Raw genomic sequence first — 22662 nt, 5'->3', positions numbered from 1 at the left:
TTTTGTTTTTGTGTTTTCGATAATTGTTTTTTTCAACATATTTATTTGGATCTTCAACATCTATTTTGAAATTTCTTTTCAATAACATTATTTAACATTCTTCATTTAAGAAATTGATTTATTGAGTATTGAAACAATCATTATCATGCTTCTCAAACAAGATAACTTATGTTTTATAATGTTTATTGAATTTTCGAGTTTTTTTTTGAAATTATTTTTATTTTATGATATTTGTAATAAAATAAATTGGAAACAAATTAAAAACAACAAATAATTAATAATGATAATATTTTAAACTATATTTTTATCAAAATATTAATTAAAATTCACTAATAAACCCCACCCTTAATAAAAAATTATAATGATCAAACTTCGTAATTTTTTATGATATCAAAAAAAATCACCCACATTCAGAAACTTGTTTTTTTCCGGATTTTTCGTGATAGAATGATTTAATATAATATTATAAAACATGCTAGGGGTGAATTTTCCATTTTTAGGATACTTTTTTTTCAAAGAAAAGAATCAATTTTTTGATAAATTTATGGTTATGATCAAACTTATTTCAAAATTTTAATTAGAATATTGAATGATTTTTCGTAATTTCGTCGTTTGTTAAATTTTAATTATTAAAAAAACCCAAAACAATTCTTATCAAGTGAATTAAAGATATTTGAAGTTCTCATTTGTTTGCGTTTAATTTATTTTAAAGAATAAAAATTCGTGAAAATGAGCTTGTTTGGTTTCGTTCTGCTTTAGGGTTTTTTCTCGAATCAAAATATAAGGTTATGGGTTTGCGTTTAATTTTTGTTTATTTTTTTAATAAGTAGGGTTAGGGTTTTCTTCGAATAATCAATTTTTCACACATAAAAAACATGTGTTTCAACGATTGCGCAAGATAAAAGGTGAAAATAATATATATATAAATGAATTGAGAACTTTTGTGATTTTTTCTTTATATAATAAAAAAGAAAGCTTAGAATTATATAAATTTTATTTTAAATAATTCTTTGATAAAATTGATTTTAATTTAAATTATTAGAAATAAGTTTGATCATAACCATAAATTTTTCAAAAAATTGATTTTTTTCTTTGAAAAAAAAGTATCCTAAAAATGGAAAATTCACCCCTAGCATGTTTTATAATATTATATTAAATCATTCTATCACAAAAAATCCGAAAAAATACGAATATCTGAATGTTACGTAAAGTTGTGATTAACCCTCTTTATCTTCCATTTGTCAAAAAATTTTCAAAATCGTTTTTCTACACTTCAATGTTCTTGAATCAAAATCGTCAAAAATTTGTATTTTAAAATTTTTAGTGTTTTTCTCTTCAACATGTTATTAATGGTCAAAAAGCCATACTACGTCATCTTCCACATTATATAAAGAGTAAAATCCAGGAAAATAAAATGTTTTGATCAAAAAATTTTTTTGATGAAAAAAATGATCATGTTACATACTAGATTTCATCATTAAGGGAAAACAATAGCACAGCTTATGAGATGATAACGTTTTGCTAATTTGTTGAATATTTGAACGGTCAACTGCATTTTGTTTTCCATTGCATTACGTATAGCCAGTTTGAGAGATTTTATTTATGACTTTTCCTTTGGATTCATTATTAACCACATTTGTTTGAAGAATAGACACTTTCGTTCATCCTCAAAATTCCACATCGAAAATCTGGGTTATGTTAGACAACAATTCAATGCTAAAAATCCATGACCTTTTGCTACAACAGCGTGAGAATTCATTTGATCAGGAGTGTTCGCGTGATACAAAAATATCACCGTTGAGCAATAAAAATACATATTTTAAGTGTACAGTATGAGGTTATTTTTTTGTGATTATTCGGAGCTTGAACTGTGCCTGTTTTGAAAACTATTGAATTATTATAATTTTTGACATATAATGATACTAAGGCCGATTGCTACCAAAATTCTTAGGAAATTTCATGAACATTATTGATTTACACAACGTTGCAGTGCTTTATATGCTATTAAAAACGGAAAACAATTTCAATCGTTCATAAAGGCTTGCAACTTAAATTTTGATCAACTCGGAAAAGAACTTTGAAGCTGATATTAGTCTATTTCCGAGCACCTGCCTATCATACGGAGTTTCCTGCATTTTATGCTTCATTGAGGACAAATGTCCTTCTTATTATTTGCGATTTCACATAAAATAGTTATCTTTTAAATAAGTCTTCAAAATATCACCGATTGAAGTATAGACATCCAAGCTGAAAAATGTGTGATCGAAGAACCTAAAACAAGAGAAGGGTTTTAAAAAAGACCCACATTTTGACAAACATTTCTTCAACAACATTTGTGTGTGCCTATCCTTGCTGACATTTATATTCATTTTCGCTTTTCTGAAATTATCTTAACAACATCAATTCATAATCAGCCTGAGATGAACAACCTTTTACAATCTGCTCAAACAAAATTTAAACTGTAATGGAAATGCGACGTAAAAGAAAAAATTAAGGAAAACGATAAAACAAAACAAAACAAAACAAAAAGAAAAGAAAAGAATAGAATAGAAAAAAGAAAAAGAAAGAAAAGAAAAGAAAAGAAAAGATATATGAAAATGCCTAACTTTTTTAGATGGGTAGCAAATATCACATTTATCAAAGTGAAAGAGATCAAACGAGCAAAAACGAAAATAATGAAAAAGCAATACGGGAGCAGCCTTGAAGAGGTTCGACAAACAAACATCTGCTGTTTACAAAGCAAATCCTTCGTGCTGTTTGCATGTGAAAATGAACCAACTTCATTTACAGACATATCAAAGTCTTCTGTTTGATGCAAATTGATATCGGAAGGAATTGAAAGAAAATCATTCTTGAGTGATGCTTTTCTAACGTTGCATATTTTGATAATCGTATGAAATTAACTTTTTTTGAAAAGCAATCATTCTTATTTTCATCTTTTTAAAAATCTCAACAGAGCTTCAATGAAAATTTTTTTCTTTGTATTATCCTTCTTCTGATTAATCCAATATCTTTTAACTTCTCTTCTTAAGCTCTCTGAAACAACGAGCAATTTGGAATAACAAGAAAAGAAGCAGAAAAAAGAAAAACAACTCAAAAGACCGGAGGAGAAGCATTCGAATTTGATGAACGAGCAAGTGAATATTGATTTCTTAATGAAACTACTGAACTTATAAATCAATTGAAAAAATAGTTTGTAGAAGAAATGAAAGAAATTGAAAGTCAAATAAATTATTTATTTATTTATTTGTTGTTTAATTAATTAATTTTGAAAAGAACACTTGAATTCAAGCGCTTTATGGATTGGATAAAGAATTATTGAGATGAAGGAAGAATTTTATTGATATTAACTTTTTCAATTCAAGCATTTTTTGTACATCATCTTGTTATTTCAACCTCGGATCTATTTCGGCTTTATTCCACACAAACGATAAAGATAACTGGATTCTTCAGCAATCATATTTTCTTTGATGCTTTGGAATTCTCATAAAGAATTATCATTTCATTCTTCTTTTTCTTGAAATTGTTAAATTCAATAAGAAATTGAATAAACAGAACAACCAACACACCAGAAAAAATTATTGCAGAGTAAATGAACATCCAACTGAAAACGTATCTATTTGAAGAAGATGAAGGACAACAATTCATTCAATGAAGATTCTTTATGGAAAGAAAAGAAAAGAATTTTTATACATATTTATAATGAAAAAGGATGCAAAAACTTTATTTAAAATTATTCTATTGTTTTTCACTTCTCATTTTGAGAAATGAATAAAAAAGAAAAAGTTTTAATTTTGGAGTTACAAAAATAGAAAAATAGAAAGACAGAAAATTGAAAAAGACAGTTTTTGAGTCACAAAATATCATAAAATAAATCTGGTTAAACGTTAACAAAACAATCCGAAATATCCAACGATAATTCATAATGGTAACTTTTATTGAGAGAATCAAATATTTCATGAAAACTTGTGAAGATATCTTCGTATCCTTCTTCTTCCATCTTTTCATGAACTTTCATTTTCATCTCTTTTCTTTTCTCTTCTTCCAATTTATCTTTGTTCGCTTCGTCTCTCTCTTCATATCTCTCTTCATTTCCCTCGTCAAACTCCTCTTTTTTCAACCTTCTTGCAACACTCATCAAAATTGGCAAGCATTGATACACTTCATATTCATGTAATGTATTCCACTGAATCTTTTCTAAAACAGCATCAACTGCTCCGACTTTCAGCAAGCCTTCAACTTTTGCATAGAGACAAGCAAATGTTTTTAATAAATCAACGCATGAACTGCTAATTCTTCCGTGATAACTCTTAGCCGAGTGTAATACTTCTCCAATGATGCCAATAAGATCAACAAGTTCTTTATTCTGTATTTCGCAAAGGAAAAAAGGAAAATGCACTGTTCTTAACCATCTCATTATTGTATTCATTTCGTTCAATTCAATTCTTTTCTTTTTTTCTTTCTCTTCTTTTCTCTTTCTACTCACGCGCTTCGACAGATCTTTCATTTCTCTCATTGCTACTTTTATAAAATGTAACTCATTTATGATGACTTCTTCTAATCTCTTGTCTTCCTCCAATCTGTCTATCAAAAACATCCAAGATGATTGATAAGCAAATCGTGTCAGATTTTTATGTTTTTGATGGTAAAATATGATTTCTTTGATTTCATTAACAAAAAGATCTTGTTCAATTTCCTAATGAAAAACAAGAAAAATAACAACAATATCAAAAAGGTTATAATAATGTTCAAACACAAAATTTTTATTGCTCAAAGATAGCAATGCAATTTCCACTTCCATTTGTGCCTCCTCGTTTTCCTCTTTCTTCAATGCAGCTTTCAGAAGGCAAGACAAACAAATCGAAAGCAATTCGGGTGTGAAGCTGCAGCTTTGAAAAATATAGCATTCGCAAAGATCGGATAAAAACTTTTCATTTTTCTCTTCTTTTTTCTTTTCTTCTTCAAGAATCATCTTCTCAAATCTTCTTTTCAATTCAGACATATAAAAACCACTACTCCACATGTTTTTCAGGGTCTTCAAATATCCAGCATGCTTCAGCAGTAAACTTGTATTTTCCATTGTCATTTTCTTTTCTTCAATCAAATCGTTTATTTTGTCGAACAGCTCTGTTGTGAAAACTGATTCAAATTCATCTTTATTCATTCCATCAATTATTTCATTCATTTCCCCAATTTTCTGTTTCTGCTCGCTTTCTGGACAATGCTCCAGTTCAAAAAACAATTCTTCCAAAACTAAGCAAACACATCATTTAAAGTGTCTTCAATCAGCAATAAAAATTCACAAACTCGAAAACTTATCTCTGAGGAATAGGATCTGAACAAAATTATCTGATATGCCTTCATTACACATTTCTATTCTGTGTTTTATTTGTGAAGATCAATTGCACAAAGCATCATATTTTAAACAAAATAACAAAAACAACAAACGTAATTGATAATCGATAAAAATTAACATATTGCAGGCCAATGAGAATTGCTTTGCTTTGTAAAAATATGTGTGAAAAAAGAAATCACAAAGAAGTCAACAAGAAAGTCCGTATCTAACAAATACGAAAGAGTTTAATTTCTTTCTGATCAGATTAACAATAATTCATTTCATTGAAATGGAAGACATTTCGAATGAAAAATTGAATGCTTTGGAAAAAAACCCATATATTTGGTTGAATGCTTGAGCCATTAGAAGAAAAATAACTTCCATTTTAATGTTCTGAGCCGCATGAAAAAAGGCAATTAAGTTTTTGAAAGAACTTTACAAAGAAGATTCAAAAAAACAACAGTTTGTTCATTAATTAGGTGCATACCACGTCACTGCATTAATCATTAGCATTTCAATTTTTGAGCTCATTTTTAGAGTTATTTGGAAGCTTTACTTCATTGAAATGTTTTTTCCTGTAATTTCAGAGTGTTTGCTGGTTTCAGTGAATGTTTCAAATATTATGTGTTGAGTTAAGTTTTGAGATATTTGGATACTTTTATTATTAGTTGCTTTCTTGAGTGAGTTGTTCAGGCTGAAGGAAGATTGATGGAGAGAATGAAGCTTTCAACAATTCACAGTATTTTGATGTTTAGTCGAATGATAGTCGGACACTTTAGAAACCACTCAAGGAAACAATGGACAAAATTGTTAATTGAGCATTGAAAGAGAGTATATTCCAAAAAGCTTTGAGGCTGAGCGAAGATGAAAGAATTCGAGAAGGCAAAGGGAGATTTTTGCAGTATCGGAAACTAATTGCAACCGAGTTATTGAATTCATTTCAACATATCAATCGTTCAATGGTGCTACCGCTTGATGTGTATTTTTTCAATTAGGACACTAGTTGCGTTTTTTGGAAAATCATCACCTTGGATATTTTTGAAGGTAATCATTGATTCACCAATTTCGGGATGGACTTTAAACGAAAACCTTGAAACAGTACGAGCGATACCGAAACGAGTCCGAAAAGACAGTACAGACTACAATTGAAATGCTTGATCAAATTGAGGTGTGTTATCCAATTTATGTAGCATTTATTCATTTTAACTTGTTCAAATTAGAAAGAAAGAAAGAAAAGAAAGAAAGAAAGAAAGAAAGAAAGAAATCATAAAAAATAAAAATTGCTCGAACTTTTTCAGCAATTTAAGTTTCATGTTTCCATTTTTCTTTTTGTGTTGTATCGCTGATCTTTAATCTTCAATTAATAAAAATAAACTGCAATAAAGAAATGAAAAATATAGGCTGCTTCTGTCAAAGAGATGAGAAGACGAGCCTATTAAAAAAAAAGATTTTTCATATTTCATACCAATAATAATTCAAATATTTCAATCAGAAAAAAAAAATAATAATCCATTTTCAATCGTATTTATTTCTTGTATTCTTCTAAATTGAATGAGATGTGAAAAAACAAAAGAATCAAAAAACCATCACATTTTCAATCAACAAGTCATGCTTCAAAACATCTTTCGCAATTGCTGTGCGTTCATCGTGCCCAATTTCTTCAAACACAAAATTCTCTCAATTCAAAACTTACCGCAAGTTCTGCCATCAAAACAGAATAAGCATTCTTTCAATCTCATTTGAATTAAAAAAAGAACCGCAACCCCGAAAAGCTGCAATTCGAATGACATTTCACAACAATGGTTGGCTTCCTGCGAAACGAGTGATGCAATCTGGCTTCCCCAAGCAGCTCCACAACATTCAACATCCCTCAAGCCATCCGCTCAGCAAACTGCTTGAATTCAACTTCATCAAAATTGTCAATTGAAAAAGAAGCTCCAAGCATTCCACAAGCTTTCAATATTCATGATATTCATTCCGCTTTTCCCCTTTCCACTCCACCCATATCGATTGCTCTTCCAACTCTCTCGTGTCTGACTGTCAGCAAGCTGTACCAAATACCTAAGTTCTTGAAGGCTTTTTATGGTTTCTGCAACCTCCTTTATTCCACTTCTTTTTCAATTATCCTGATAAAAACAAAGAAAAATTTTAAAATCAAAAATTCAAAAAAAATAAAAAGTTCACACAGTGATTCCTTCTTCTTTCAAACTGCTTTTTCAAGCCAATCTTCTTCCCAAACCTGCCTCAAATCGAGCTTCAACAAGATAATTCCTTTCAGCATCTCAGCAAAAAATATGATCCTGCAACAACAGGACTATTAAAGGATCTTTCCCAACGACCAGCAACTCTTTCAGCAGCAGCCACAGAACCACCGCAAACAATTGAGAATTATCCATTCAAGCCCTTCTCTTCCATTCCACCTGCCACTTCCAGCCGTCTTCTGCTCCGGGCTTTGTCACTCTCAAAAATGGCCATATAAGCAAAAAAATAAACTTCAATAACGTCCTCTGAAAACAAAATAATCCAAATAAAAAAAAAATATGTCAAACCCAAACAACTCAAAACACACCTTCTGAAAGCTCCCGAGAACGAAACAACACATCCCTCAAGCTCCACTGGGACAGGCAAGCAGCGACATTCCAAAACATTCCACACAATAATCCATCAAAAAAGATACCACAAAAATATAAAATTTTCATCTGTTCCCACTTGAGCATTGCATGCCTCAAAAAAATCATCCACCACCAATCAGCAATAAAATACACTCCGTTTGCATGTCTGCCCGAAATTAGCTTGCGCACATGCAGCATCAGTCCCCCAGCCGATAAAACATTTCTGGCAAAACTTTTTTATGGAACGCAATTTTTCCGATTTTTCCTTTCTCCTCCTGCCAATCTGTTGGCATGCCTTGATGCATTTTCGTACTGAAACTGTGTTCATATTGATTCCATTATTTTTGAACCTTAATGTGTTTCATTCAAAATATGTTGTATATGTAAATTGATCATATTATTTTTTTAAAGAGTGATAAATCGGTTTTGATGACAGGAATTATTTCAGCGATATTTGTTTCGTTTTCTATTCTGATTCAAATCAGTGCACAAGATGCTCCAATTGTGGAAGCGTTTGTCAAAAGTGGGGCAGCTGATGGGGATGGAAAGACATTTGATGCACCTATTGGAAGTTTGAATGACGCCTATGATTTGCTTACTGACGAAAGTGAAGGTGAACTCACAATAAAAGTTATCAAGGCAAATGATGAAAACAATGCTCTTGAAGCTGAAGCAATAACATTTAATAAAACATCTGGAATCACGATTGAAGGAATTACAGAGGCAGAAGGAACAAACGAGAAAGCTGAAATTGACTGCGCAATAACAGCTGAAAACGATTTATTCAAGTGCGAGAAAACAGTGACATTCAAGAATTTGATTTTTGACTTTACAACAAAACAAGAAGACGAGGGTGAATTGATAGCCAATGCAGATGGATTAGCGCTTATTCACGCTGATGCAGAATCAACATCACTTACAATTTCAAACTGCGAGTTTAAGGAAACAACACCAGAAAATACATGTGGGATGCTTTCGAATGCTGGGGAAGAAGTTAAATTTCATCTTGTAAAAGTGAGTGCAGGATCATTGACGATTGATACTGTTGAGTGCACTTCGGAGAGCGAATTGAAATTTTCAGCAACACCATTTTTGATTGACGGTGCAACAACAGCAGTGACGGCTGTTTCATTGACATCGTTGAAATTGAGCAAGATTACATCAAGTTCAAGTGCTGCGGTGAAAATTGTTGGCAAAACAGATGCAGCTATTTCAGTGAAAGTTGATGGATGCACATTTACAGATTGCGTTTCAAGCAGTCCAGAAACAGCAACAAGTGGAGCCCTTTATGTTGAAAGTTCCTCAGAAGATAGCACATTTACGATTGAAAATAATGGAATAACAACATTTACTAAATGTACATGTGCAAACGGAAAATCAGGAGGAATCTATCTGAAAATGGACAAAATTGGCGACGCTTCCAAATTGAAATGGCCAACAACTGGATCTAATCTGGTATTTTCTGGATGTGCAGCAAACTCAAGTAGATCAACCGGATTGTATCTGGAAGTGAAAGCCGAGCTTCATGAAAACATTGCAGATGCGATGAAAAGCAGTTTTGCGGCTGGTTACACACTTGAAAATAATCGATGGTTTGTTGTTGCAAAAGGAGCAGATACAAATGATGTTGACTTCACGTTAAAATATTTTGATCAACCGACAGAGGTATTTGTGAAGAGTGAAGGGGAAGGAGAAGGAGTTTCTCGAGATGGACCTATTGGAAGTTTGAAAGAAGCGTATGATTTGCTTTCTGACACAAATGAAGGTGGACTTTCCATTAAAGTCATCAATGGCGATGGCGAAACCTCTGCTCTGAAACCCGAAGCAATGACACTTGATAAAGCATCAGAAATTACGATTGAAGGTATTACAGAGGCAGAAGGAGCAAACGAGAAAGCAAAAATTGATTGCTCAATAACAGGTGAAAGCGATTTATTTACATGCAAAAAAACGGTGGCATTCAAGAATTTGATTTTTGTCTTCTCAGCAAATCTGGAAGAAGAAAGTAATGAATCTGAATCAAATGATGAAGGAACATTTGCATTAGTATCTACAGGGAGTGAATCAACGTCACTTACAATTTCAAACTGCGAGTTTAAGCAAACAACACCAGCAAATACACGTGGGATGCTTTCAAATGCTGAGGAAGAAGTTAAATTTCATCTCATAAAAGTTAGCGCTGGTTCATTGACGATAGATACTGTTGAGTGTATATCGGATAAAGAAGTGAAATTTTCAGTGACACCATTTTTGATTGAAGGAGCAGTAACGAGTGTTTCATTGAAATCATTGAATTTAAAGAAGATCACATCAAAAGAAAGTCCCGTTGTGAAAATTGTTGGAAAAGATGAAGCAGCTGTTTCTGTGAAATTGGACAGCTGCACATTTACAGAATGTGTTTCAAACGATGCTACAGAAACAACTTCAAGTGGAGCATTGCATGTGAAGAGCAAACATGCAGGAAGCACATTTTCAGTTGAAGATAACGGAAAAACAAAATTCGATGGTTGCGCATGTGCAAAGGGGAAATCAGGAGCAATATATCTGGAAATGACTGCAATAACAGAAGCAACTCAATTATCGTGGCCAACAACAGGAACCAACTTGGAATTCACTGGGTGCAAGGTTTCAGAAGAAGATGCAACTTCGAATACTGAAAAGAACACAGCATTATATTTGAATGTGCCAGTAAAAATTCATAGAGACATAGCAAAAGAAATGAAGAAAAGTTTTGCATCTGGATACAAGAAAAATGAAAATAAAGGCATTGTTGTTGCAAAAGGAACCGACGATAGCTCTGAAGTTGATTTCACAGAAGTGTATTTTGATCCGATTACAGACGCATATGTAAGTGCAAAAGAAGACGATGATAACAAAGATGGATTGAGCTATGCAACACCAAAGAAAAAACTGGATTCAGCATACAAATTGTTTGGAGAGGGTGTTGGAGAAGAAAACTTCAAAGTCAACATCATCAAAACGGATGCTGCATACAAAGCTGAAGCTATAACACTTGATAAATTATCATTGCTTACGATTGTGGGTGTTCAAAAAACTGACGAAGCAAATGGAGAAGCCGAAGTGATTGAGACAGAAGTGGAGATTGATTGTGACGCAAAATCAAATAAAGATCTGTTCACTTGCAAGAAGAAAGTTGAGTTCAGGAGTCTTGTCTTCAACTTCCCATCGACATTGGAAGGAGAACAAGCGAAGAATGATGGCCCAGAAGTGACAGGACCATTTGCATTGATAGCTACAGACGGTGAAGATGCAGAATTGAGCATTGTGAAATGCAGATTTGTTCGGCCAACACCAACTGATAAACTTGGGATGCTTTCAAACGCAGATGAAGAAACAGTTGGTATCCATCTTGTGAAAGTTAGCGCGGGAACATTGACTGTGAACGAAGTTGAGTGCAGTGATGAAACGAATACCGCAAAGTTTACTGTAATTCCATTTCTGGTTGAAGCAGCAACAGTTTCATTGAAGTCATTGAATTTAAAGAAGATTACATCGACCACAAGTGCTGTGGTGAAAATTGTTGGGAAAACAGATGCAGCTATTTCAGTGAAAGTTGATGGATGCACATTTACAGAATGCTCTTCAAGTGATGAAACAGCAACAAGTGGAGCCCTTTATGTTGAAAGCGAAAATGCTGGAAGTTCATTTGAGATTGGAGATACAGGTGCAACAACATTTACTAAATGCACCTGCGAAAATGGAAAATCAGGAGGAATCTATCTGAAAATGACGGAAATTGGCGATGCTTCCAAATTAAGTTGGCCAACAACAGGGACCAACTTGGCATTTACTGAATGCACGGCAGAAGAAACCGATCCAACTTCGAATGCTGAAAAGAACACAGGATTGTATCTGGAAGTGAAAACAGAACTTCATGAAAATATTGCAGATGAAATGAAGAAAAGCTTTGCAGCTGGTTACACACTTAATGATTATCGATGGTTTGTTGCTGCAAAAGGAGAAAGTGATGCTGATGTTGATTTCACGTTAAAATATTTTGATCGACCGACAGAGGTATTTGTGAAGAGTGGAGGGAAAGGAGAAGGAGTGAGGAAGGAAGCACCAATTGGCAGTTTGAAAGGAGCGTATGAATTGCTTGCAGAAACGAGCGATCAAGGATTTTCCATTAAAGTCATCAAAGCTGAAACTGAAACCACAGCTCTGAAACCTGATGCAATGACACTTGATAAAACATCGGGAATCACGATTGAGGGAATTACAGAGGCAGAAGGAGCAAACGAGAAAGCAAAAATTGACTGCACAGTAACAGCTGAAAACGATTTATTTACATGCGAGAAAACGGTGGCATTCAAGAATTTGATTTTTGACTTCTCAGCAACAATTACGCAAGATGAAGGTGAATTGAAAGCCAATGCAGATGGATTAGCGCTTATTCATGCTGATGCAGAGTCAACATCGCTTTCAATATTGAACTGTGACTTTGTACGACCTACAACAGGAGATATTGTTGGAATCCATCTTGTGAAAGTGAGTGCAGGCTCACTGAAGATGACAGGAGCTAAATGTATTGATGATGAGAAAACAGTTTTGTTCAAAGCAATTCCGTTTTTGGTTGAAGGAGCAAAGGAAGTTGTGATTGAGGATGTGGAAGTGAAGAAGGTGGAAGTGGAAGAAGGTGCAGCGATGAGCATCAAGAATGGAATAAAAGGAGAAGGAAAAGAGAACAAAAAGAATGAAGGGACAGAAGAGATAAAAGGGACAGTTGTGGTTGTTGAAGGGGTGAAGATGGAAGAGGTGAAGTCGAAGAGTGGAAAGACGGCAGGGGTGGAGATAGCGTTGGGAGAGGAGAATTCGAAGGTGAAGATGGGAAGGGAAAAGGCATGCACATTCAAGGAGTGCAAGGCAGAAAACGGGAAGTCGGGTGCGATATATATTGAAATGAAGCATGTGAGTGGGAATCTTGAGCTTCCAGGAGAGAACAAACTGGAGATTGACGGGACGAACAGCGGGAAAGGGAATTCAGGAGCATCGTTGTGCATTGTGGCAGCAGATTTTGATGCGTTCAGCAAGCAGGATAATGCATTTGAGTTTGCAAAGAACTACGACGAAAGGGAAGCAGGGTGGGTTGTTGGAGCAGCAGATGAGAATGCTGAGCCAGAGGATGTGTATGAGAAGTATCTGAAGGAGAAGAAGGATCCAGAGCCAGAGCCTGAACCAGGGAAGAAAGATGAACGGAAGGCAAACGCAGGAGTGATTGCTGTGGCGGTTGTGGTGCCGATTGTGTTTGTTATAGCAGTGGTTGTGATAGTGATCGTGGTGATGGTGGTTGTAAAGAAGAGAAGATCGAAGTACAACTCGGATGGTGTTGGTAAAGACAAGGAACAAGAGATGAGTAACAATGTGTAAGAGAGATGGCATCAGAGAAGTGGAGAAGAGGAGAAGGGAAGAAAGGGAGAATGGAGGAGAGGAGTAATATTCTTAAATTTTAATTGATATTTTCATTTTTGTATTTTTTGCATTTTTGTATTTTTTCATTTTTGTGTTTTTGTATTTTTTCATTTTTGTGTTTTTGTGTTTTTGCATTTTGCATTTTGCATTTTGCATAATTAGCCATTCACAATATTGTTGCTGACGGTGAAATGAAATACATATGCGTATGTATATATGTGTTTAAATTGTATATGCACACTATTCACGTATCTTATCATTCATCACTCACTGTTCACTGTTCACTGTTCCACTATTCACCATTCATCGCTCATCATTCATCACTCACCATTCACTATTTACAAAAAAGCCTTGGGATGAGTTCGAGGGTGGAGGAGAAGAAGGGGAAGAGGAGAGAAAGGCTTTTGACATTTGATATTTGTGATGGTTAAAGATTATTAGACGTTTTATTGTATTTTTTGATTTGTCTATTTTGATGGTCAATTTAACTCGACTTTTCCAATGATGATTTTATTTTTGTAGTTACAAGTTGGTTTAGTCGTTGTTTATATTAATTTTTTAATTTATATTTTAATTTATATTTTAATTTATATTTTAATTTATATTTTAATTTATATTTTAATTTATATTTTAATTTATATTTTAATTTATATTTTAATTTATATTTTAATTTATATTTTAATTTATATTTTAATTTATATTTTAATTTATATTTTAATTTATATTTTAATTAATATTTTAATTAATATTTTTGTTCATTTGTTAATTTATTCCGTTGTTTTTTTGATTTTCGCTATTCGCTTTTGCCTTGTTCAGGCGAAAGCGCTTTCCATCTCAGCAGGAAAGCCGCAAAGTCCTTCCTCTGCTGGATTGGATATATTTCCCCTTTTTTTTTCATTTTTCATTTATTTGACTGGCACATCAGTCAAAGTGAAATGACTTGGATGCTTTGTTTTGCATCTCACTTTGTTTGGAGCACAGGAAAGTGTGCCGATGAACAAGAATAAAAACATGAAAAACAAAACAAATCTTTTTTTTTATTTTTTTATTTCAAAGATGGGCTCATCCCACAAGTTTGATGCTGCAAAAGCAGCTTCTTCAGGAAAAAAAAAAAGAAAGAAAGAAAATAACAAGAAAGCAGCTGAAATGAGGCGGAGGAAGGAAGGGAAGACAAGATGGATTCTGAGTGATGCTCTCGTTGAAACAGAGCTTCCCTCTGCTCCCCACCTCGCTCTCCTTGTTGCAAACAAAGAACCCTGTTGATTGCTCATCCAACGTTTGCTTCATTCCTCTTTCCTCTTCTTCGCTTTTCTACGAAATCGTGTCAGCTGCTCCAACATCAGTTTCCTTCCTGAAATAACATCTTCTAATTATTCTACTCCATCTTGTTTCTTCCTCCCCCTCCTTTTCGTTCCTTGTTCTCATGTCATCACTCTTGTTCTTCCTCCAACTCCTTTTCATGTCTCACTTGTTGCCTCTTTTTCTCTGTCTTCTTCATTTTCTTCTCCTGTTTGTTTGAATCTGCTGATGCTCTCTCCGAAATACCCTTCAATCAAACATTTTCTTATCCAAATTAATCAACATTTGCCTTTTCTCACAAAAATTCCTTCCCTTTCCAATAAATCCTTCTTTCATTTCCTTTTACAAGAAATAGAATTCCATCCATATCGTTCACTCTTCTCTCATTCAATCCATCAATTTTGGTATGGTGTGTTTGTTTCATGCACTTCTAATCTCCGTTGCTGAAAAAATCATTCTTTTCCTTTCCATCATTTTCACTTTCTATTTCCCTCCCATCCCTTTCTTCTTATCTCTTCTTCATTTCTTTTCTTTTTTCTTTCTTTCTTTCTTTTGTTGCTTTGTTCCATTTTGAAGTTAAGAAAAAATAGACTCTTTAAACGCAATTCAATTGTTTTCTTTCTTGTGAAATGATGAAAAAAGAAAATCTGAACTTTTGAGAAACAAAATATAAAGTTTTGCTTTATTAAGCATTCACAAAATAATCTTCAGCATTCAATGACAAACCACAATCATAATTTCTTTGAAAAAACTCGAAAGTTTCATGAAAGCCTGTAATGATATCTTCGAATCCTTCTTCTTCCAGCTTTTCAAACATTTCCATTTTCGCTACCTTTCTTTCCTCTTCTTCCTTTTCATCTTTATTCTTTTCGTTCAATCTTTCCGAAACATTCGTGAAGAATTGTAAGCATCCATTTGTCATGTCTTCATTCAACGTTGGTCGGTTCAACTCCTCCAAAACAGCATCAATAGCACCGCTTTTCAACAAGTCTTCAACTTTCACAACTCCATAATCTGATGCAGTTCTCAAGGACTGAATGCAGAGAATGCTAATTACTCCATTATTCCCTTTTGCTGCTCGATATATCTGAACAATTCTGCTTAAAAGGCAAATATATTCTTCATTCCTCAATCGGCAATCGCGAAAATAAATCGAGAATGTTTCAATCCATCTTGTCAAAATAACCTCTTTTTTCGTTTCTTCTTTGTTCATTTTCTCTCCTCCTTTCTTCTTCCAATCCACATTTCTTGACAGCTCTTCCAATTCTCTTGCTGCTTCTCTCGCACAATGCAGCTCATTCACAATTACGCTTTCCAGCTCATTGAAGAAGAAATTTCTGTTGTATAAAAACTGCCAAGCCGATTGATATGACAATTGAGTTAGATTCCGATGTTCCTGGTGATATTTCATAGTCTCTTTGATTTCGTTCAGATACAGATCTCTTTTCATTTCCTTTGCAAAAAAGGGGCAAAATACAATTCTATAACGTCAAAAAGGAAATGGAAGTGAACATACATAATATGCGTTAACATTACTTAAAGCCGGCAAAGCCATTTCCACTTCTTTTTGAGTCTCCTCGTTTCCCTCTTTCTTTGAGGCAACCTTCAGAAGGCAAGGCACAATGATTGAAAGAACTTCACTAAAAATGTCATTCTCACCCAGCAAAGCATAACATTCACAAAGGTCAACAAGAAGCTTTTCATTCTTTTCTTCTTTTTTCTTTTCTTCTTCAATAATCATCGCTTCAAATCTTTCGTTCAACGAAGATTCTTCAAAACATCGACTCCATTCATTTTTCAGCGCAGCACAATATCCAGCATGTTTCAGCAAAAAAATTGTATTTCCCAAACATATTTTCCTTTCTTCAATCATATTGAGTATTTTATTGATCAGTTCTTTTGTGAAAACTGATTTAAATTCTTCTTTATCCATTTCATCAATCATTTCATTCATTTCTCCGATTTTCTGTCTCTGTTCATCTTCATTGCAATACTCCAGCTCAGAAAACAATTCTTTTAAAAAAGAAAGAAAGAAAGAAATACAATAAGCAACAATTCAAATGCGATAATGATTGCAAACCATTGAACTTTGTTCTGACAGATATCCTCTGCAATTTTGAAAATGCATTGCTTACAGAAAACAACGAAAATACGTTATTTGCATTGAATTCAAATATCATTGGATAGAAGAAAATGGTGCAAAATATTAACTCAAAACAACCATGAAAATTCAAGTTGTTATACTATTCTTGTTTTTGGTATAATTTGACAAGGCGTTACAAAGAAAGAAAGAAAATACGATAAATCTTTTTTCTTGTTTGCAGTAATGGATATTCGGATCATCAGATTTATAAGAACAATAATATTCATTGTTAAAATGAGAGACGGTGAACAAGTATTTTCTGCGGAATGGGCGATATTATTTTGAGAGGTTGCACGAGACAGCGACTTCAAGGCATCGATGATGGAATTGAGCGAGATGATTTTTATGAAAAGCATCATTGAAGGAAATTCAACTGTTTTTTAAAAATCAAAATATTTGCATGTGTGCGTTTTTTATTGTTCCTGTTTGTTTAGAAGATACTTTTATAAACCATCTTTTCAGAGTGCAAGAATCTGATAAAATAAAATAAATTGCTATTCTTTTGTTTTTCTGAGGAGAATATCAGAAGGGTGCCGGATGCAGAGAGACAATCAGCAAATGAGAATTGCAAATTTTTTGTATTCAGTTGGGAGAGGGGATGAAAATAAATTCAATTTCAAAGCATTTTGATGAGAGCGAAATGGAATGACAACAATTGGACAGTTATTGGAAAGAATAGAATTCGGAGATATGTTTTTGATGAGGAAAGTTAACTACAACATCAAAAGTTGGATATTTATGTGGGGAAAAGGATGATGGAGAAAGGAGCACAGGGAAACAATGGAAAAGGAGAATGGCAGCATCAGTGATTGGACAATCTTCTGTTTTTGTAACAGAAAGTGCATGTGTGTTCTTTTGAAGAATTTTTTTAAATCTATGCTTTACTTATTTTTATTTTTCATCTTTTTTTCTCATTCCAACAAACGGCATTTTTGATGTTGAACTTCATTCCAAGGAGACAATTCATTTCAAGTTGCATTTTTGTAGATTGCTTTGTTTCTTCTCCTTCTCCTTCGATTTCTTCATTGACGAGATTTTTTTTGATTTGACTGATGGAAAGAAGGCCTTTTTCGTATTTGAGAATTTGTTGTTTGAATGGCCATCAAATTCTCATATTGCAACAAGGAACGAGTTTGCCAATTTTTTGTTGTTATTTTGGATTCAATAAACGTGCTTTGATGTTTGGTTAAGTTCCTCATTTTCCTTTTTTCTTCAATTTGATTGATTGGATTGGGCGTTTTTTATGATAAATAAGTGCTTCATATTTTCATTCACACAGAAATCCAACTCTCCCTCTTTTTACCCACCATCTGGAAAGAAAGCCAACTTTTTCTTCTTCGTCATCTTTAGTTCTTTCACTCGTTGCTTTTTCGATATGCAGCGTGGTCAAATGCAAAACTATTTGTTCACAATGAGACTTCTTCCTCGCCTTTGCCATTCACCTTCCTCTGAAGAGTTCATCTGGCTCATTTCATTTCATTTGTTGCAAACATCTTCTTCTTCCATATTTCTTATCAACTTAAGCAATTGATGCACTTCATCCAATACACAAGTTTTCACTTGATCAAACCACACGCAAACATCTTCAATGATGTTATTTATTTCTTCAAAGAAACAGCTTCATTCATTTCATCTGAATGTATGCAAATGTTGCAGATGTTTCATCAACTGAACCGAGTTTTGAATGAGTTTTGATGAGCCAACAAACAATTGCGCCACAACAAATAGAATGCAACAGAATTCTGCTCAAGAGCACACAAAATGGATGAGTTGTTGAATGCTGAATGTGTGATTGCTCATTTGGAAGAGGAAAGACAAATTTGATGATGAGATGGGCAATGTGGAATTCTTGAATTGAAGAAAAGAGGAGAATGGGATGCTGAATGAATGGAAATGGTTGAAATGAATGGAACAAAGAGAAAGGGAGAGGGAGGGAGAGAGGATCTGAGATAATGGTGGGGACGAGCTGGGAAAGAGGGAGAAAAACTGAGAAATTTTTTTGGATAAAAGAGTTTATTGGAAAAAAGCCATTTTTTCACTTCATTCAAATCGATAAACATATGCTTCAATATCATCATCTTCTTCTTCTTCCTCTTCTTATTTTTCTTCTTCTTCTTCTTCTTCTTCCTCTTCTTCTTCTCTTTCTTCTTCTTCTACTTCTTCTACTTCTTCTTCTTCTTCTTCTTCTTCTTCTTCTTCTTCTTCTTCTTCTTCTTCTTCTTCCTCCTCCTCCTCCTCTTCCTCTTCTTCTTCTTCTTGTTTTAAATCCTAACATAAATAAAGCCCAGTTCCATCTGTTTAAGTAGCTCAGAAATGGAGAACTTTAATGACTGATTGGCCTTTCTGATCCGAATGCAGATGTTGAGTTTGTGACACCAGAGTAGCTGTTGTCGGATACAAAGTCCAATCTGAAAAACAGTCTTATTGCCATCGAAGTGCAGAAGTCGTCTCTTCTCTCAGCATTTTTTGCATTCTTTGTATTCTTCACCATTCCGGAGTCGAAAAAGCGAAGAGAAGAAGGCAGCAGGAGATGAGCAGTCATCGCCATCGTCATCGGCACCTGCAATCGACAATTCGGTTGCCTCTGTGGTGGCGGACTCACGTACATCCAGAAGCGATGGACTTCATTGAGAGATCTCTGCAAATTATGGTGCCTGAGGCAGCTGTGGTGAATGAACTGTTCATGTCATGTCTCTGTTGATGCTTATGTCCTCTCAGTCGCTGAGGTGGAATGTTGTTGCGAGAGACGTGGAATTTTGTGTGTTCCTTTCAGTTCTACTGTTTGAGAGCTTCCGTCGCTCGCAGCGTCGGTGAACACGAAGTCGTGGAGCAAGCGGATCTTTGCGGAGGAGGATGTGAATGCGTTCCCGTCGATCTGCGATCTGTTTGGCCCGTTGCTGCAGATATGGCGATCGCCGCAGTCGAGGAGTGTGGTGGTGAAGCTGGAGAACGAAGCGATGTGGAGAGGGGTTGCAGTGTGTAAAGTCGGGGAGATTGTGGAGAAGGTGCTGGAGGCGGCGAGGCTGAGGATGGAGGATAGAGGATAGAGGATGTGGTTCTGTCGCCAGCAGCAATTGCGCTGGCTGGGTTGTAGGGGAGAGAAGAGGCAGAGGAAGGAGAAAGGGGAGGCAATGAGGGAAAAGAAAAGGGAGAAGAAAAGGGAGAAGAAGATGGAGGGAGAGAGGAAGGAGATGGGAATGAGGAGAAAGACGGCTATCCGACAGCACACAGAGAGTTTGTGGAGAAAATCAAAGAGAGTCAGGGGAAGCTGGAAAAAGCGATGGCGCTGCTGGTTGAGGAGGCGCTTGGGCTGAGTGGGCTGAGGTTTGCGAAGGTGGGGGCAGAAGCTGAGGCAGACAAACAGTAATTTACAGAAAGTGAAGTGTTTTGAACTTCACCAGACGATGGCATTCAGTAGGAGATTTCAGGAGAGCAGAAGAAGAAGCAGCAGGTAATAGTTCTTTGTGAATAGCTTCAGATGGAAGAGAAGAAAATGTGGGGAAAGATGACGAACAGGTGTAAATGTCGAAAAATAATTTGGGGATGAATGAGGAGTCAGGGAGAGAGGGTGGTTCCATTGACTTGGAGAAGGAAGAAGGAGAGGAAGAAGAAGAGGGACAGATTCTGGATGTGGAATCGCTGCTGAGTGTTCCTGCGCACCCGGAGTGTGTGACGCTGGTTGACGAGAGTGCGTGTGGGAGCTGGCGGGACTATCTGGTGACGATGACGGTGACTGGGGCGCTGGTGGAGCTGTGTGCCGAGCGGGAGCGGATTGTGTGGAAGCCGGTTGTGGAAGGGATGATACAGCCGGACATGACGATGAGCATCACGTTTATTGTGGAGAGGCTGTTTGGGAGGAGAAAGAAGAGCAGAGAAGGGGGTATGGGCGGGGGTGGGTGTATGGCATGGGATTGGGCGTTGTTGCATTTGAACTCGGACAGGCAGAGAGAGACGATGGATGAGCTTGTTGCGATTGGGGCAGTTGTGCTGCAGGAAAGTGCGCCGCTGATAGCTCTGCGGGATGCGACGTATGCGATCGGGCAAGTGTACCAAGGGAAATGGATGATTGGTGTGTTTGGTGTTTCGTATTGTGTGTTTGTGGACGAGTGGGAGTCGCTGCGGATGTGTGCAGTGGATTTTTCGGTGGATCCGCTGGCAGCGCCGTCGGCTTTCCGGTGGATGTTGTATCTCCTGCAGGGGGGCATCGAGATAGTCTGGAAACTACCTCCTTCCGCGCAGCGCCGGCACTGCTGCTTTGCATGTGCACGCTCCGTCCTCTGATTCTGTGCATTCTGCATCTGCTTGGCCTCAGGGCTCTTCGAGCGGAGTTCACAGATCAGCCTCGCAGCGCCAGGTGGTAGGTGTGCAGAGAGTGCCTCCTCAGCCGGCATCTGATTGGAATGGTGTCTCTGCACATGCCTGTGCAGATATCTCTCCATCATCGATACACATCTTTGTGAAAGAGCAGCCGTTCTACTATCCAGAGCTGAAGCGTGTGCCGCACGGGCAGTTCTTTTCGAACTGCCGGTAGCACAACATCACGTTTGACTAAGATGGGAAGTGAGATGTGCTGTTCCAGCCGGCAGGACATCTCATCGCTGGGATTGTGGAGCGAACAGCTGCACGAGCGCTGGAGACGGTGGCAGTGAAGATGCTGCACTGAGCGTTTGTTTCTGCGCTGAGCTGGGAAGAGAAGAAAAGGATGGAAAAGCGGGTGTATGGAGAGAACGGGGCTGTGGCAAGAGGGACGGCGCTAGGGAGGCTGGCTGGAATTGGGGGTAGGCTTAAGAAAAGCTGAAGAGAAAGAAAGAGAATAGAGATTTGGCAAAGGATGATCTTAATGATCGGTCTCGCGTTGGCGCAGCAGTTACTCTGAAAGATTCCGTTTGTGCAGCTTCAAGTTTGCTTCATTATCTATCTGTTTTTCTTTCTTTCTTTTTCGATTAATATGTGTATTTTTTGAAATTTTATTGTTATTCTACGTTAATTTTATTTTTCTATTAAAATATCAATTTATAGAATTCATATTATATTTATTATATGGCAAATATACGAATGAAAAAGAAAGAGATGTGAATACATGGAGCATAAGCAGCTGAAAGGAGCGAGGATGGTGTTGAAAGTCAAAAGCGAAAAGGAGATAGTGGCAATGGAATGCAGTGTGTTCAATGAGTGCTTGTGGGGCGATAGCTCGGATAATATAATTTGTGACTTCTTGATGAAAACAGTGCGTTGAGCAGCTTTTAAAAGGATTGCGGAAGCAGATAAAAAAGCACAGAGCAATATTGATCTTAGGAACTGGGAATCTGTGGAGCTGTGAAGCAAGGAGAGAAAAAAGGAATATCGACAGAATCCGTCAAAGTGGGAACAAATTGGCGATGTGCTGCCACATCCTATGATCCGTATGGAATTTTGCCATTTTTTTTTTCTGGGCAGTATCAGGGTTGATGTGCCGTTCGTTAGTAAGCTCTTACAGCTGAATTTCTCGATTTTGTGCGCTGTTGAGGGAATCTTTCTGGAGACAGCTACTGGATATTTGGCATATTGCATGAGGACAGATATCGGAGAGGAAGGAATAAGTGATGAAGATTTATTTGGATCGTAAAGGTTTGATCAAAGTGAATTTTGGAGGAAGCATCAGAAGATTCAAACAAACAGGAGAAGAAAATGAAGAAGACAGAGAAAAAGAGGCAACAAGTGAGACATGAAAAGGAGTTGGAGGAAGAACAAGAGTGATGACATGAGAACAAGGAACGAAAAGGAGGGGGAGGAAGAAACAAGATGGAGTAGAATAATTAGAAGATGTTATTTCAGGAAGGAAACTGATGTTGGAGCAGCTGACA

General features: G+C 35.9%; 5 protein-coding genes across 5 annotated transcripts; 3 read left to right on the top strand and 2 right to left on the bottom strand.

Moving 5' to 3' along the window:
* Window positions 1–8376: 8376 nt before the first annotated feature.
* Window positions 8377–14405, top strand: MONOS_16064 (uncharacterized protein; the record flags this gene model as incomplete). The annotated part of the gene is made up of 1 exon (XM_067868973.1): window positions 8377–14405. One exon carries the CDS (start codon window positions 8377–8379, stop codon window positions 13333–13335), a length of 4959 nt encoding a protein of 1652 aa, XP_067733642.1. The 3' UTR covers window positions 13336–14405.
* Window positions 14406–15194: 789 nt separating this feature from the next.
* MONOS_16132 (uncharacterized protein) lies at window positions 15195–17002 on the bottom strand. The gene is made up of 4 exons (XM_067869047.1): window positions 16921–17002; window positions 16757–16806; window positions 16193–16689; window positions 15195–16129 (listed from the first exon to the last, which is right to left on the bottom strand). The coding sequence occupies exons 3-4, from the start codon at window positions 16628–16630 to the stop codon at window positions 15362–15364; spliced, it is 1206 nt and encodes a 401-aa protein (XP_067733641.1). The 5' UTR covers window positions 16631–16689; window positions 16757–16806; window positions 16921–17002; the 3' UTR covers window positions 15195–15361.
* Window positions 17003–18181: 1179 nt separating this feature from the next.
* MONOS_16131 (uncharacterized protein) lies at window positions 18182–19373 on the bottom strand (the record flags this gene model as incomplete). Its single annotated transcript, XM_067869046.1, has 2 exons — window positions 18182–19087; window positions 19218–19373. The coding sequence occupies 2 exons, from the start codon at window positions 19371–19373 to the stop codon at window positions 18917–18919; spliced, it is 327 nt and encodes a 108-aa protein (XP_067733640.1). The 3' UTR covers window positions 18182–18916.
* A 177-nt stretch (window positions 19374–19550) lies between these two features.
* MONOS_16130 (uncharacterized protein) lies at window positions 19551–19802 on the top strand (the record flags this gene model as incomplete). Its single annotated transcript, XM_067869045.1, has 1 exon — window positions 19551–19802. One exon carries the CDS (start codon window positions 19551–19553, stop codon window positions 19800–19802), a length of 252 nt encoding a protein of 83 aa, XP_067733639.1.
* A 560-nt stretch (window positions 19803–20362) lies between these two features.
* MONOS_16129 (uncharacterized protein) lies at window positions 20363–21601 on the top strand (the record flags this gene model as incomplete). Its single annotated transcript, XM_067869043.1, has 3 exons — window positions 20363–21031; window positions 21132–21328; window positions 21373–21601. The coding sequence occupies 3 exons, from the start codon at window positions 20363–20365 to the stop codon at window positions 21599–21601; spliced, it is 1095 nt and encodes a 364-aa protein (XP_067733638.1).
* Window positions 21602–22662: the final 1061 nt, after the last annotated feature.

This window comes from Monocercomonoides exilis, assembly GCF_001643675.1.
Source record: "Monocercomonoides exilis strain PA203 chromosome Unknown scaffold7-2047599, whole genome shotgun sequence".
NCBI lineage: Eukaryota > Preaxostyla > Oxymonadida > Polymastigidae > Monocercomonoides > Monocercomonoides exilis.
This window is presented reverse-complemented; position numbering and strand designations above follow the sequence as displayed.

What these genes read in the sequence shown, in the direction of transcription:
- MONOS_16132 (XM_067869047.1), bottom strand. Translation starts at nt 16,630, where the DNA reads ATGAATGAAATGATTGATGAAATGGATAAAGAAGAATTTAAATCAGTT. An exon ending in GTAATGTTAACGCATATTAT is followed by an intron (nt 16,130 to 16,192) that starts GTATGTTCACTT and finishes TTTTTTGCAAAG; the next exon opens with GAAATGAAAAGAGATCTGTA.